Here is a 17,528-nt window from a genome sequence, read left to right on the forward strand (position 1 = left end):
GCAGGGGTGTGGCCCGCGGGAGGCGGAGCGGAAGGAAGCGGTTCAACGGCCGGCCGTCGGTAGTCTCTCACCCTGATCTTCCTGAATGCTTAGGCCTCCCCCAGCTGTCTTCTGCTGGATCTCCAAGCCGCGGAGGCGCCTATCGGCTCAGCTGAGTGGAGGATGCGCAGTGGCATCCTATGCGGAGGCTAGAAGGGCAAACGACGCTTTAGGTTCCTGTGGCACCTGCTGACTGAAAAACTGGCGGTCCCACGTGAGCACTACCTGTGCCTAGTGCTGCTGCCGCCTTTTGAGAACATGGAAGATGCACGAACTCTTAAAGGGCTTCATTTGCAGCCAGTCTTTGAGGGAATCATTTGCGGGGTGCTTCACTTGATTGGTAGATCTGACTATTTCAGGTAGCTAGGGGAGCACTTCATTTGGCAGGATGGATAGGCAGCAATTCAGATTATGGAGCGCTTCAGACTGATAGATTAATGGGTGTATGGAGAAGCCATGCTAAATACGGACTTCAACTATTTTAGATTTAAATTTTTTAAAAAGCGTTTCGTTCCTTAAGTAATTGCCAGGTTCTTTAAAGTCCTTGGAGGTTTAAAAGAAACGTGAGAGATCACATAGTGCTCCTAAATAAGCCTGGTCCCTTCCTAGCCTATGGTGGTTCTATCACAGGGGCATACAATTTGTCACCGACATTGTGGAAAGTACTAGAAAAGGTACAGACGACAGTTTTGACCAGGAAGGACGCTCATCGTGTGGGAGGGGGGATATTATAATTTGGCTGATACAGAAATCATCGAAAATTGTAAAACCTGGAGTTCCCTCCTTCGCCTCTTCAGTATTAAAAACAAAAGGACCCAAACAGCTGCCACCAAGCTATGCAGTGAGGTACCCATCTTGCTGGTACCAGGAGCAGTCACTTTGCTAAGAGAGGGCAGAGTAATAAGCTTTTAAAATCTCTCGCTTCTACCTGGACAACTTGACTACTGCTTCAGAAAGCTTTGAGTTTAATCGGTGTTCCCAAAAGTAAAATTTAAATTTAGGCCAGTCCCAAGTCCAAACTCAGCTCTTACTAACCTTCCAAATGGCTCAGGGGTTACGAACATCCCTTTTTCTACCACAAAGAGGAGTGACCTTTTGAAATGTGTCAAATGATAAAGCCCTTAAAAATCTTTCTCAGAACTTTGGCACAACAAATGAACTCTTCACAGGTATTCTTTTTTTAGAGCTTTCACTCAAAATAAGGGTCTGCAGTTTTGTTTTAAATATTGCTAAAATTAAGCTTCATACATTCTTTTGTTATTCAAAACAAGGTTTCTCTGTGTAGTCCTGGCTATACTGGAACTTGTTTTACAGACCAGGTTGGCCTAGAAATCAGACCCACTATCCTTGCCTCCCTCGGGATTAAAGGTGTCGATTCTTATCTAAGAACTGTCCTACTGAAATAAATTAACTTGGCTGTTCAAAAAGTAAAACATTTTTTGAGAACTTTTTAATTTGGAGAGGTAATAGAAAAAAAAGCCACAAAACTGTATTTCAAAAGAAACTTTCTGGGATCTACTTCAATAAATTCAGAGCTTAGATACTGTATCTTTTAAGACTTGAACCTTTATTTTTTGAAAAACAGGTATTTCATACAATCTTTATCATGTTAATGTAAAGTAGGCGGGTGTTTTTGTTTTTCAAAAGATGCATTATGGACATTTTCAGGAAGCTGGTGTTATTTATTCAACTTTTAATCTTAAATACAAGCACAAAATTATATCTATCAGGAGGCATTACAAACTTAAAAAAAGCCACTGTTTGTACAATGTTACTAAGACAAGGTTCAACTCAACTTGCTCTTAAATAAGGGTTTAAAAAAACAACAAACAAACAAAAAAAAAAACCCCACAAAATGTGATGTCATTGCCACCTGACATTCCAGGTGGAAACTTAAAGGACTTGTAAATTAGAAAAATAACAAGAAATCTGAAACAGCTGAAACACACTGTCAGAAAGAGGGAAAACCACCACTGCTTATCAGCCTGTTTTAGAAAAATAAAACTTCAAAACTATATCCAATTCTTTACCATCTTCAAATATCCAGCTGATTTGAGTTTGTAAGATTAGCACTAGAACTTCCTAGTGAGCCCCAATTCTCAAGTTTTCTCTACATGGTTGGCTTTTCAAACCCAAGCTGTCTGGTTTTTGTAAATAGACAGTGATGTTATCTAGACCCAAAAGCAGGCAAAGTACAGTGACTGCCTCCTCTTGAAACTTTGCAGAGCACTGTGATGCCCACCAGTACTTGTTAGGAGGATCCTACCTATCCTACCCAGGTGACTGAAGATGAAGTCTTCAGTGACTAGTGTGTTAAATTTTGCCTCCTTGATTGGGGGGAGGGGGGTGTCCTAAATTAGTAGCATTTTATAAATTCAACAATATAAAACAATGTTGGTCTTCGTCCGCATATGAACACAGGAAACGATGATTCAGGGTGCTAGTTCTAAGGGCTAGGATGTATGTAGCTCAGGGTTAGAGAGCTTGCCTAGCATGTGCAAGGTTCCATCCCTGCACTGCAGGAAATCCAGCAAATATTAGCAGCATAGCACTGACATCTGCTGTGTATGAATAGGAGTAGCAGGCTAGTTGTAGGTGTGTTCATTACTAAGAAAAGGTTGGGAGAAAAGAAGAACCAGCTCCTTTGATTTTAGTACTGCACAAGTAAGCCCCCGAAAACTACAAAAAGGTAGAGGGAAATAGGTCAGGAAGACTCTGATTTAAAGTACTGCCTGTAATACCCCAGATTAAAAAGGACCTAAGACTGCACATCAACTCTAATATTTGGCTGCATTGCCCTGCTTGGCATTTATTAAATGGCTCTTTCCTTAAATTTCACACGTCAGAACAACCACAATTAAAACAAACAAACAAACAAAAAAAAACCAATGCAGATAACACCAAACACTGGACATTAAGAAATCTACTAATGAAGCTTAGATATAACAGAGGCAAGTGTTAAGGGCAAAGTGAAGGGAGTTTTTCCTTTGTATTACAAATTTCTTACCCTGAACCTGGGATTTGAGCTCTGACTCAGTGATCTAAGAAAGTAGATCAAGACCTATCAGCTTCACATAGAAATCACACCTCAAAAGAACTCACCACCAGTGTCAAATCACCTAGCAAACTGCATGATCCGCTTATGACCATAAACAGAAAGACACTTTGGTAAAGAAACAGCTTCGTAGGTACTAGGCTTTAGCTTGGTAGAGATATCAACTGACTCTAGTTAACTAATTAAAGACAACTAATCGCAATACATTTCAATTCTCAAGGGTACTCTGAAATAGAAGAGGTTGTTCTGTACCCGCTGATTCCTAAAAGTGGAGGAAAGGAAGACAGAAGTAGGGAGTAGAGGGGTAGGGAATAAAGAGGGGAAGAGTTGGGGAAAAAGAAAATATCCCTGGTTTTCCACAGGTGTTTTGTCATCATCATCAAAAAAAAAAATGACTTCAAAACTACAGCACTCTACATGATTTCATAAAACATTCCCCAGTGGCCCTGGTTTTTTGTTTTGTTTTTCACTTGAGGCTCCTTATATAAGTTAAACCCGGAAAGGCTATTTGAACAGGAAGCCAAACCATACAAATGAGGGTTTTATCCAGAGCGCAGTGATCAACAAGCTTTGAAGTCCCTGGTTGCTCTTATCTGCCCTATAACCATGCACTATTCTTCTCTCAAAGACCAGTTTAAAAAGGATGAATAATCACCAGAGGCACATTTTTTTTTTTTTTTGGTTGTTTTTTAAGCTGTCTTATGTTTGCTTGGATTAAGACACCAAGTACTTCTGATGCCTGAGATTCTTGGAGAATAAAATTCACCTATTACCAAAGCAGAAGCCATTTCTGACCACTACCACCACCTACCTACAGGGATAAAAATCTGAGCTGGTTTTGCCCTTACAACAAAGTCCTTCCTGGCATAAAGAATGTCTCAAAATGACACATCTTGAGCAAAAGTACAGTTGCCCTCAATGCCTCTAGGGAAGAAAATAGCATGCAAAAATACAGTATGCCATCAATATTCCAGCTAGGCTGTTTGGTGACAATAAGGCTTAAAATCAACAAATAAAACCAAATGCAATGTGCTAGATTCTTTAACTTGTCAGCAGACATGTGAAGACTGAAAACAGCACCCTTCTAATACTCATTAAGAAAGTGCTGACACTGGCATCCATCCTGTGAGGATTAGAATTCCAACTCACAGCAGTCAGAGAAGAGTTAAGAGACACCTGGACCTTTCAGGCTTTTAGAAGCTGGCAAATTAGGTGGCCACCACAGTAGTTGCTAAAATGCAGGGAAAAGACTCATATACCGTGTGCTATTCTATGTTGATACGTGATTTTTAGCTCTATTCTAGTCTGCATTTCTACCATGGATCAGCAGTGAGTACTGAAAATGCTAAACTGAAGGATGCCTTGATCGTGACTCACTACACACTAGTCACTCAACAGCAAGCTATAAAATGTTGCAAAAGGTAAACAGAACCCATCACAGGCCACCAGTTGAACTTAAAGGTGCTGCTGGTAGGCTTACTGTGTATACCCCAGATGACAGGTAAACTAAAACATTTTTAACTTACACTTTAAAACATAAAATTACACTTTGTAAATTAAAAGTATCAAATGTGAAAACTGAATTAAAAAACATTTCACTCTACCTCCACCAGAACATCACTTTATTGTGAACCTGTCATCAACAATGCAAACTCCAATAGGTTCTCTATCCTGGTTGTTTAAAAGGTAAAAGATTACATCAGATCAGCTACTTTCTATGAAAGAAACTACAGCAATCACAGAAGAGGGAAAATTTGAATGACCTCCAAAAACTGCACATTGTAAGCAGAGGGGAGTGCACATGAAATCAGTGTCTGCTAGACTCATTACTTTTGGATGCACAGTGACAATTCAGGAAACTGTACATGATAGAGTCACAGATATGACTGAAATAACCAGAGTTACATCTTGTATGTGATGATCACAGACCTTTAAACAATCCTTGAATTTCCCATGTTTTCATTGGATTTGGAGAAGCTCCTGTTTGTCTCCAAATATGGTAACAACGTGGAGACAAAAGTGTTAAGGATTGAAATAAAAGTGAGTCTGACAGCTGGCTAATCTACCGGGGCGGGTCAATGGGGAGCCGGGGAACAGGTAAGCGATGGGAAGGAGTGGGATCCATAGGTGCTTTTCTCTTCATTTCAGAAGTCAGTTCTTCCGATGTAGTGTGTGTCTATTACACTGCTCTCCATTTTTTCAGTCCATTTCTGAAATTCATACAGCATAGCCTTTTGGTACTTAACTGGTCAACCCAACCAGTACTGTTGCCGAGCAACAAATGTCTCTCGAGAATCTGAATGCAACAACTCTTCCGTGGCTGTGAGTTCTTCGCGGCCCCAATTTTCTCTGTTTCTGATCGGGGTTTGTTTTCCTGGATTGTACACACAGGGTCAGGTGGAATGGAGTTCCAAGTCACTCTGTGCTCCGCAGCAGCCCCATTTCTTTCTCAGCTAACCTCCTGACAGGTTTGCAGCTGTTCTGTGGCAGAAAGACAATCTCCGTGTGCAGGCAGTGAGCTTGCTTTCTTCACCTTTGACCCTGGCCGTGGTGTTGGGCGTATCCCTGAGTGCAGCTGTCCTGCAGGATTCACTTCCTAGTACACCGAGATTTCCTCAGAGTAAGCCCCCAGTTGCATCACCACCGACTGTGATGTGGCTTTGGATGCCTGAGGCTGAGTTGATTCTGGTGGATGTCTGACCTCGCTTATCCAGACTCATCTACTGTCTTGCCATTCACACCCAGGCTGTCCAACCTTCATACAGCTGAGCCAAGTTATCTAGATTAGTTGCTTCCTTAATGACATAGTCAACCTGTGAATATAGGTAGGACAGAATTGAAAATCACTGAGAACCGGAATGGTCACATTTCATCTGCCAATTGCATGAGTTATCTCAAGAGCAAGTTTCTAGCCAAACAAATCATCAAAAGGAAGAGAGATTATACTCTGGTAGAAAGAGGTAGCACTCTTCATGACCACAGGGGATGCAACAAGCTCAGTGGTCTTAGCAAAGTCAGAACCCTTGGAACTTTAGGAATGGTAAGAAGCCTACCCAACCCCTATCACCATTTGCTCTCAGGGTTATACCATGAAATGTTCTGCTTAGAAAAAATAAATGATGCAGATGTGGGTAAGAAGTGGTTAGTTTAGGTAAAAAGTATGGCATCCTTACAACTTTTCTAAAGTCTAAACATTTTTCAAAATAAACTACTAACAGTTGAATATTGAATAGCTCAGCAGTAAAGTATCTGCCTAGACCTGTAAGGACCAATGTTCAATCTCTAGCACCCTGGGTGGGGTTTGGTGGGGAGGGGAAGAGTTGGGGAGGTGTGATACAGATACAATAACAGGAGAAAACTCTGGAAAAAAAATACACAGGTATTCATGGAACTAAAGAGTCTACACCTCCAAAAACTGTCATCTTCTCTTCATCTGATACTTTCAAGATCTTTAAGATGAGAGTGTGTGGTGGATGATTAGAGAAGTCATACAGCTTGAATTTCTATGCAAGAGGTTGCCTAAAAGGAAAATACTAAGTAGTGAAGAGTCAAGTAGTGAGCATTTGACAACTTTAGAGCCCTGTTACCAATCACCTTCTGAATCCTGAATGTAAGGTTAAGGAGCTGATTTCTCTTTTTATCATTAACATTTAGAGTGTGTGTGTGTGTGTGTGTGTGTGTGTGTGTGTGTGTGTGTGTGTGTGTGTGAATGTGTATGCCTGCACATGCACGCACATATATATGGAAGTGAGAGGACAACCTGAATGAGTTGGTAACCTTTATTCTACCATGTGAAACTGGAGACTGAATTTAGGCTGTCAGGCTCTGAGGCCTTTATCCACTGAACCATTCCGATAGGCCAAGAGCCTATTATTTCTTGATAAAATAAGGAAATGGGTAAATGAAATCTCTGAGCCCACCAGCAACATTAATACATAGCTTAAGCTTAAAAAATAGTCACCTGCTCAGCAACTGACATCCTCCTGTTTGGATCAACATCTCTGCCCTCTAGCTTGGCTTTCACTCTCTTCCACACACTCACTGCATAGGAGTTTCTCTCTTGCACAGCTATGAAGCAATAACAGACATAAGTTAAACCCCATTTTGTGTATTATAGAATTATAAGGCATTCATATTCTAACTGATTACCTTTCCCAGTTTTAGGGTCTCTGACAGCCTTTTTGGGACTACAGGCGATGCTCTTGCCAGTTCCTGGGATGGTGCTTGGTGGAGTATCTGCCGATGTAGCCAGATTTTTCTGAATCAGCTTTTTAGCATTCTGAGACATGACATCAGGCTGAGTCTTCTGGCCAGTGTTACTCCTAACCGCTAAAGAAAAAGAACTGGTGGCTCAATTTGCATACAAACAAAAATTGGGGGTGAGCTGGGGGGTAGCAGCATACACACAAGGGATGGTTGATAGGAAGTACTCCACAGTATTCAACCTTGAAAATAAACTTGATTTTATAATGTTAAAAGTCCTTATCCCACTGTGGTGGCTCGTGTCTTTAATCCCAGAACTCAGGAGGCAGAAGGATCTCTTGAGTTTGAGGGCAGCCTGGTCTACAGAGTGAACTCACAACCACACCAAAGCACAACCAAGCTGATGGCATCCAAGGTTGACCTCTGAAACACATATACCCCAACCCACACGTAATGCCCATGCGCACACACGCACACAGCCTAACCCACTATAATAAAATATTCCTTAAAAATTGGGAGACACAGCTCAGTAGTTCCTGCTCTTACAGGGGGTTCTGGTTCAACTATTAATATCCACAACCATTAGTAAATGGAAATCTAGGGTATCTGACCAAAACTCTCTTCTGATCTCTGGGGACACAAGGCAGCACCTATTGGTGCATAATGCAAGCAAAACATTCATACATTAAGGTTTAAAAATCTTCCGGAGCAGTGGTGGCACACACCTTTAATCCCAGCACTTGAGAGGCAGAGGCAGGCGGATTTCTGAGTTCAAGGCCAGCCTGGTCTACAGAGTGAGTTCCAGGACAGCGAGGGCTACACAGAGAAACCCTGTCTCAAACAAAACAAAAAACAAACAACACAAAACAAAAAAAAAAAAACCAAAACAACAACAAAACCAAAAGACCCCAAAACACAACCAAACAACCAAAAAAAACACCTTACAGACATGCACAGTAGTTTTCTTGTCTTGATTAGGCTCCAAAAATCCATTTCTCTTGTTATTCTACTATTCTAAAGGACTCAACAAGAATAAAATTTTAAATCCTAAGTAAAAGTCATAAGCTGGGCATGTGGTGCAAGCCTTCCATCCCAGCAACTGGGAGGCAGAAGCAGGTGAATCTCTGTGAGTTCAAGGCTAGCTTGGGCTACATAGTGCGTGCTAGGACAGCCACAGCTATGTAGAGCTGTAACATCTAAAAATAAGCAAACGAATAATAAAATTTTAAAAAGAAAATAGGAAAGGAGGGAGGGAGGGAAGGAAGGAGGAAGAAGGAGAGGAGGGAAAGGGGAAAAAGAAAGGAAAAGAGAAAAAAGAAGTATGAAATCATTTAGGTCTGACTTGCAAGCCTCCTGCTTTGGCCTCCCAAGTATAGGTATGTACCACCATGCTTGACCTTAGTTATTCTTTGAGGAAAATCAATCTGTTCATTTTAAAATAAAAAAACAATATTATATCTCAACAAATTTTCTGACTTCTTTTTCAGCTTGGTTTACTTGTAAATATTTTATAGCATTTTTACCCCCACGCCCCTTGTGTATATAAGCACACAGAGAGAGGGCAGAGCAGGCATCAGATCCCTAGGAACTAAAGTTATGGAAAAAATTTTGATAATACCAAAATCTACTGAGCTGGTATAAGGCAGTGTTAAAGAGAACTCTTAAAAGCCAGTGACTATAAATACAATAACCCTTCACCCATGGCTAAACACCTAACCCTGTATGTATAAACTGTCAACACATCAAGATTGGGCTGCTTTCATACCTGCAGCAAAGGACGGCTGGTAAGTAGCAGATGAGGTTGGACTTGAACATTCATTTGCTGCGTCGGTGACTAAAGGTGATGCAAAACTCACTAAATTATTATAGATACTGAAACACAAAATTTATGAAATATTTATTTATGGAATGTTTTGTCATATAACTGTTTACAAACATTATGAGCAAAACTAGAAATAAAAGTGACATAGAAGCTTCTCACACTTTGCTTCTACTTCACTAGGGCTGGCCAGGGAACACCCTTACCTCTGACTTTGTGTCTTCAGCTCTTTCAAGGTGGGAGTGATTTCCTGCAGCATTTCAACATGTTCTTGACTTCGAACCTGACCCATGGCCTGGACTAGTGTGAACAAAACCGTCTGAATATTGTCCTGCCATGATTTGTATTCAGCCAGGAACTGCCTGACACTGCTCTCATAGGGAATATCTTCAGCATCTGCTAGAGCAGCCTCTTCGTCCTGTCACCAATGCACAAACCATTAAGAACAGACTCATTTGTTCCATCAACTTTTAAGATAGTAACTTCTTGATTAAGAGGTAATCTAAATATCACTGTGCTTGATCTGGTTATTATAGGTCAGTTTTCTTTGTTTCTACCACTAAATAAAAAGAAACACCAAAATGACTGTTGTAGCTGCTCTTTGCGACTTTGTGAGTTCTTTTTCCCTCTTTATCCCTCCAGTTTCACCCCTTATCATTAGATAAGAGAGAGAAAGGAGGATGGGGGGGAGAGGGAGCGAGAAAGAGAGGGAAAGAGAGAGCGTGCGAGAGTGAGCCGTGAATCTAATTTCTTTCTTCTTTGAGCATGACTATTAAACAGCAACCACTGCCCCCTACTCTTCCCCCCAATGACCACCAACCACCAACCTATTGGAGGCTCTACCATTTATATACCCTCTGAAATGTTACCAGAATTCCAAACATCACACAATTGCAGAAACCATCTGCAGCTATCAAAAACCACGCTTCTGCTAGAACGATAGGCACTTTGACGTCAGCTGCTGTGAAACAGCCCCCATATCCCCACACCTAGGATTAAAATGTAAAAACATTCCTTTTTTTTTTTTTTTTTGGTTGTTTTTCGAGACAGGGTTTCTCTGTGTAGCCCTGGCTGTCCTGGAACTCACTCTATAGACCAGGCTGGCCTCGAACTCAGATATCCACCTGCCTCTGCCTCCCAAATGCTGGGATTAAAGACATGTGCCACCACTGCCCAGCTGAAAAAATATATTCTTATAATATTTGTTTTTTTAAAGAAACCGAAACCAGAATTCTTACTATAGACTGTCCCTACTATTTTGTAATGATAAAGTAATTTAATTTAGCCTTTATTGGGAATGTATTTCCGTATTAACCAGACTAAGTAGGATACCACAGGGAAGAGACCATAGGTAGCTCATTCACTTTGGAGGCAAGCTATATATGTTTGGAAATACAGGTGGAGAAGAAAAGACTGGAAGCCAAAGTACCTGCTCCATGACATTAACCAATTTAAGCCTTGGGTTTACTCTGTACAAAAATCAGAATGCCTGCTTTAAAACATAGTTGATGAAATACTATATTTTGATGCAGTTACAAACAAGTTGCAAAATGTAAATTGAGAGGTTATTTTTGTTTATATAGTGTCACATCTTTCCACAAAGTTATTATTTTGAGACAGGAAACTATGCCATTGGGATTCATTACCTTAGCCATGGCTTTCAGGAGATGCTTTACATCTCCCAGCTGCCGGTTGTGACCCGTGAGCACAGTCTTCACGTTGTCGACTAGGCTCTGGATGGTCTCACAAACAGTCTCTATCTGCTGTTCCTTCTCTGTTTGAACAGCCCTTTGGGTGGACATATCCTGGGTCAACTGTTTATGTGCTGATAGAAGCCACTCAGAACTGCCAATAGGATGTTCAAGAGTCGTGTCCTAAATAGAATAAGCATTAATTCACTTGGAGTAAGTCCTATCATAACCATCAGCAAGAGATACAAACTCTCAGTTGGCTTTGGTTTGATGATACATAGAAGACAATACTTAACAATTTCAAGTCTGTATGAAGAATTATATTTTTCTGTATATCATATAGGATATGAATGCTTGAAATATGTAATGCTTCAAACCAGTAACAGTTAGAATGACAAGTATCTATAAACTAAGTCTCTAAACTTACCCTAAATTACTCTTTGAAATGAAGACAAAACTTCCTGAAACAGCCTAAATAAATCTTCTTCAGAGCACTCCAACACTGAGCTCACTGACTTGGTACGTTCAGGCTTAGCTCACCTAGCCTGTTCTACTCTCCTGCCACACTGTACACAATACTGTACACATTTTGCCCCCTTCAGAACTCTCATATAAGCCACAGTATCTTTTTCATTCAACATATTATTCAACAGTCAAGTTCCATGAATGCTAAAAGCAAGATTTAATCATCATTGCATCCCTGTAACAACTTGTTACATATATTCAGTCTCCAATAACCATAACCTTAATTTAGATTACTGGCCTTATCATTTCAAACACTAGCAGTTAGTTTCTCCCACAGAACTCACCACTCTCTGTAGTAAACGAAGCTCTAACTCAGAAACTGAGCTGTTGAACTGTGACGCAAATGAACACATCTGCTGACACCGTTTGATTAGTTCAAATAAGGCAGCATCCAGGCTTAAGGCTTCGGCAGTTCTTGTTCGTAGACTTTCAAAATGAATGATATTGCTGCAGAGAAAAGTGACCTGTGAAGAGAGAACCCACATTGTGGTGGAAAAAGTGATGATGTGAAAAGCACTACTGACACATTTCTAGAATCTGAATTAGAACTAGTCCTGAAAACTTATTTACAAAAGCTGAGAGTAGTACTTACTTTTAATTTTTGTCAGTATTTACAAGCTCTGAGATAGCTAAAAAGTATCTTAAGACAAAATTCAAATGGTGCCATAATCTTGAAACAGAAGTCTGAGAGGAGTGTGCAGTACCTGATTTGCTCTCTGGCTCTCTTTGAGAACAAGATTTCTTCTTTCAGCTATTGTTGCTTCAAAATCTTGTAATACTGGTGCCAGGGCAGGATTGGCACCACCTGCCCACTTCAGCCGCTGCTCAATGCTTGCTTCAAGGGTTGCTAGTTTCTCCTGTAAAAGCCAGCAAAAACCCTGAGCCTTTACCATGCTCTCCACTTCCTATTTATTAAGCATTTTATGGTCAGATTAAGAAGTAGTATGGGTGGGAATGCTTAATTTAGAAAACATAGCTAATAGCTTTGTTTCAGAGTTCATCTTGATTGTGAGTACTTAACAGCCAAAAAAAAAAAAAAAAAAGATTAACTTTTGATTTACTTAAAATCTATAACTCTTTCATGTTCTTTGGGGTTTGCTTAAATTTTTTTGCAGCATCTGTGGCTTTTTAAAGCAGTTTTTTTTTTTAAATATAAAATGTATTTAAAGAGATTTATTTTATGTATTTGAGTACACTGTCACTCTCTTCAGATACGGCAGAAGAGGGCATCAGATACCATTACAGATGGCTGTGAGCCACCATGTGCTTGCTGGGAATTAAACTCAGGACCTCTGGAAGAATAATCAGTGCTCTTAACCACTGAGCCATCTCTCCAGCCCCTTAAAGCAGTTTTTTTTTTTTTTTTTTTTTTAAATTAAATACAGACTCAGCATAGTGGTGGCATACTTGTAATCTCAGCACTGGGAATGCTGATAGCCAAGTCCAGGCTAGCCTGGGTTACAGAGTAAGAATCTGTCATTTCTATGTCAAATAAATAAATAAATACATACATACATACATACATACATACATACATACTAAAAATTGAAAACTAAAAACATTGCTGGAGATATATGTAGCTGAGAGGTAGAACTCATGCTTAGGGAGCATGAGACTCTCTATGTTCGGTCCTCACCACAAGAAAAATAAAGTTTACGGGAGGGGAGGGGAGGGAGGGGAGGGGAGGGGAGGGAGGGGAGGGAGGGTAGGGTAGGGTAGGGGAGGGGAGGGGAGGGGAGGGGAGGGGAGGGGAGGATGGAAGGATGGCTGAGGATATGCTCAGGTGGCAGACTGCTGGCCAACTTAAGAACTCAGATCAAAAAGCTTCACTTCAAAATTTTAAAACAGTATGTTAGTACTCAATTTCATTTATTATTAAATTATATAATAAGAAAAGAATGTCACCAAACATCTGAGTTATGAAGGACACAAACATACAGCTTCAAGACCAATTTTTTTTAAAAAAAAAAAAATTAACAAAATATTTAGCTTTCAACAGAGAGCTGGACGCATATAGTCAACAATCATTTAGAGGTTCTGCTGCACTGGACATATTAAATCCTTTATCTACAGGACAGAAGTAAAAAGTAACCAAGTTTCACAATAAGCCAGGTAAAATAGTTACTATAGTAGTCCTTAGAAAGTACAAAACAAATGTCTGTTTTCTTAAGTGGCATAGTGTTGTAAGGGAAGGGAGGTGGAGAGACCCTAGGAAGAAAACTGTGATCAGAATATATTGTATGAAAAGACTTAATTTTCAATAAAAACAAGTAAGACTGAAAGTGAAAAGGAGCCAACAGGCACAGATATACTGAGTTACAAGTGTATAACAGAATGTGCTAGTAGGAAGACAGTCAGACCTGAACAGTCCCAATTGAAGTCTCAATCTGACTGAGAGCATGCAGTTTCTTCTTCATGCTGGTCAGGATTGCAGACCGAGGTGGGGTGACTGACATGGCTTGTGGTCTGTTGATAAGGAGGTCTTCATGTTGCCACTATTCAAAGAAAAAGAGGAATGTAGACCCAGTAGAACAAAACTTCAGATAAATAAGGAAAGAGACACCAGAGGTAAGACTGGGAGAAGAAAACTGAATTGCAATAAAGGAACAATTATTTGGGGAGAATAAAAGAAGTATCACATCTAACTGAAAACTTCCCTAACATGAAAGATAGCTGGTAAACTTCACAGATCATTAATATATGGCACTCAAATGGGAATTATTAAGACATCTGGTAAGTACATTTGGTGAACCTACTCCCAAAAAGCAACTGACCTTTCCAGGTCTGGTGGAAAAAAAACTTGTAATCCCAGTACTTGTGAGATGGAGAAAAGAGGATAACAAGTTCCAGGTCAGTTTGAGCTTCATTTCAAAACAACAACCACCACCACCACCACCACCACCCCTTATCTTGGCCATGTGTGAGTCAATCTCTAGATAAAAAGAAGCAGTAAACTTAGTTTGGGGTCTGGTGGGAATGTCTAGCAAGGAGACTAGACAGAGACTAAAAGAAATAATAGCACAAAAGAACTCTCCATATTATTAAAAAAATTTATTTTAATGTTCTGAGGGTCACTGGGGCTACAATTTCTATAGGAGCTAGGGGTATAGTTTAGTGATGTGCCTGACATGTGTAAGACCTTGGATTTGATTTCTAGCACCAGTTAAATGATATTCCAATAGTTAAATATTATGCTTAAAGCTTTAAAGTATGCTCATATTTAAACAAGTTTCCCTCAATATTAACTGTCACTTTTAAATTTATGGTGTTTGTTTTTCATTAATTATTATTACTATTATTTTAAACAAAGTTTCAGACAAGGTCTCTCATGTAGCCCAGGCCAACCTCAAACCTGCCATAGTTGAGGATGACCTTAAACTTCTGATCCTCCAGCCTAAACAAGTGTACAACCCAGTTCAGTTTATGCAGTATTGGGTGTCCTGGGCCTTGTGCATGCATTACCAACTGTTAAGTAAGCTACATTCCCCAGCCCCAACACTGATAATTTCTAAGGAAATAAAATCCAAAATACACGGCATTTCAAAGAATAAAACATTTTCAGAAGTCATAAAGCATTACCCCAAACCATAGACAAAGTGCAAGAAGCAGGACTAATGTGATTAGGTAATGTGATAATGCTTATCATGCAGTCCTGCTAAAAAGGACATTCATTATACATGAAACCAACTCCATGCCGGGAGGGGGGTGGCGCACGCCTTTAATCCCAGCACTTGGGAGGCAGAGGCAGGCGGATTTCTGAGTTCGAAGCCAGCCTGGTCTACAGAGTGAGCTCCAGGACAGCCAGGGCTACACAGAGAAACCCTGTCTCCAAAAAAAAAAAAACCCCCCCCCCCCCCCCCAAAAAAAAAGAAACCAACTCCACTCCATTAAAAAAAAAAAAATTAAAGAAAAAAAAAAAAGGTAATTGCAAAGAAAATGTAAAACCCTTGAAAGTGTTCACTTTGGTTTGGCACAACTGAAGCAGTTTACATATTTTCTTTATATTGTCATACATGAACTGTGTATGTAAGGAAAACCAAATTACACAGCAAGCTGCTTACCTGGAACATGGCAATGTGCAGTTGCACCCGCTGCAAGCTTGTCTTACAGGAAGAAATGCTGGTTTCCAGCCTGCGCACCAGGTCATGCTTCTTCCAGGCTGTATCATAGGAGCTGGCTAACACAGTAGCTCTGTTCATTACCAACTGTGAGAATTTCCCTACCTGGATGTTGTGCTCCACAGCTTTCTTACATAAATCATCTACAGAAACTTTGCTTTCAGCACCAAAGTCCTTTGCCTCTACCTGAGCAATGATGTCCACACCCAGAGCACTGATAAAGCTACACAATGTGAGTCCAAGGGCTTGGTTTGGGAGTCCTATCAAGAGCTGCCTCACAAAGTCAGCTGTAAAGGCCTTGATAGGCTTGGCCATTTGGTCTTCACTAAAGCAAGAATTTCTAAAAAGGGTTTTCACATTGACAATCTGAACAGGTCCATTCACAGTATTCTGATCTTCAAGTGAACTTGATCCTAAAAATAAAGAAAACAAAAATCACCTTAAAACGGGACCTGAACAGATAAAATCATATAAGACATTGCTTATCTGAAAAATGGAGAATTCACAAGTGCACAGTTAAATTAAGCCTACTCCAATGATCCCTTCTAGAGTACTAGAAACACAGCTGGAATGCTAATGTTACCTGACAATGTTTTAGAAAAGGTACCACAGAGCCTGAAGAACTCCTTAATTGTCTGTAGTCTTTTTAAAAAGAAAATCTCTTCTAGCACTTGCCGGTGATTGTCATCATCAAAAAAATTGACCTGGGTACTCCTGGCTTCCCGAATAATGTCAATCTTCCGCCAAGCAACGGGAATTTCCATCTTGTTTAACTATGCAAATGAAAACAAGAGATGCTCAGTTTCCTCTGTTCACATTAAATGACTACTGTACTTACACCTTTCATAAAACAAAGTTAATGTTTACCTTCTCAACTAATAAGCCAAAAGCAGTTTCAACTTGGGCAAACATGCCATCAAATGCTACCAAAAGCATCTGGCCAGCTGACATTTTTGGTGTTTCATCAACCGAACCATTTCTTGGTTGGATTAATTCACCATATTGAGCATGTAGCATTCTAGAGAAAAAGAAACTGGTGTTAAAACCCTCACCTGAAGGAGAGTTTGTTTGGAAATACAAAAGTCTGTGAGTCTTAGAGACTTCTATACAAAATCTACAGAAACATGCTAGTATTATGCTAACTTCTATGAGAGAATGTATTAGTGCCAATTTTATTAAGAAATCAATGATTACAGCTCAGTTTTAGTAATGTGTAATAACTACTTATGTAATTCAATTTTACACAAATGTGAAAGACATTTTATAAATTACTATATAATATATAAGAACATCAAGAATAACCTAATTCCAAAATGTAGATCTATAAAACTGTCAGGTGCAATAGTACTATAGCGATGTAATTGGAACCAACTTTAGACAGTAATGGAAGTACCTGCCATTTAGAGTATATACAGTTTTGAATTATGCACATTTCAAACCTTAAAAATATTGTGTGATTTAGAGCATGTCAGATGACAACTTTCATCAACAGCAAGGCATGATGCCTTATGCCCCTGACCCCAGCAAGAGAAAGCCAAGACAAGAATCCTGTGTATAGCCAATCATAAAGTTCTAGGCTCAATGAGAAAGTCTTATTTTTAAAAAGGCAGAGCAAAGGTGGAAGACAATTTGACATCAACTTCTAATGTACATACATGAGCACATGTACCTGCACCCACATATACACATCAAGGGGAGGTATGAAATTCAGTAAAACATACACAGATTTAATCTAACTTTTAACCATTCCTTAAAATGATGATATTGCTATTACATATATAGTTTCAGCCACTTTCTCAACTGGTACATGTTTATACTATTAGTTACACTCTTACACAACTACAGCTAAAAGTGAGAAGATGAGATTTCTAAGTGCAGCATTGATTCAAGAAGGAATTATTGCTACCTTCTTGTTGAAGGAACAAAAAGTTTTTATTTATATTGTTTCCTGAAATATTTAAGAAAATAGCTACTTCAAAATAACCAAGGAAAGGCTCTTAAAATGGCACAACTGATAAAGCAGTCACTATCAGATCATGCACGACTGATGACTCAAGTTCAAGCCACAACCCTAGTAA

General features: G+C 39.7%; 1 protein-coding gene across 3 annotated transcripts in view; it reads right to left on the reverse strand.

Moving 5' to 3' along the window:
* Positions 1–4,699: 4,699 nt before the first annotated feature.
* Smg1 (SMG1 nonsense mediated mRNA decay associated PI3K related kinase) overlaps positions 4,700–17,528 on the reverse strand; it is a 100,420-nt gene continuing 87,591 nt past the window's right edge. For all 3 annotated transcript variants that reach the window (XM_076941543.1, XM_034505599.2, XM_076941546.1), the window contains 12 exons: positions 16,318–16,468; positions 16,034–16,223; positions 15,394–15,863; positions 13,693–13,827; positions 12,037–12,189; positions 11,617–11,796; positions 10,763–10,990; positions 9,323–9,534; positions 9,063–9,169; positions 7,244–7,423; positions 7,056–7,162; positions 4,700–5,907 (listed from right to left, as the gene is read on the reverse strand). In XM_076941543.1, coding sequence (XP_076797658.1) covers positions 5,830–5,907; positions 7,056–7,162; positions 7,244–7,423; positions 9,063–9,169; positions 9,323–9,534; positions 10,763–10,990; positions 11,617–11,796; positions 12,037–12,189; positions 13,693–13,827; positions 15,394–15,863; positions 16,034–16,223; positions 16,318–16,468 — 2,191 coding nt within the window. In that variant the 3' untranslated portion in view covers positions 4,700–5,829. The remainder of the gene's footprint in view (positions 5,908–7,055; positions 7,163–7,243; positions 7,424–9,062; positions 9,170–9,322; positions 9,535–10,762; positions 10,991–11,616; positions 11,797–12,036; positions 12,190–13,692; positions 13,828–15,393; positions 15,864–16,033; positions 16,224–16,317; positions 16,469–17,528) is intronic.

The sequence above is a fragment of the Arvicanthis niloticus genome, chromosome 1 (assembly GCF_011762505.2).
Source record: "Arvicanthis niloticus isolate mArvNil1 chromosome 1, mArvNil1.pat.X, whole genome shotgun sequence".
NCBI classification, from domain to species: domain Eukaryota; kingdom Metazoa; phylum Chordata; class Mammalia; order Rodentia; family Muridae; genus Arvicanthis; species Arvicanthis niloticus.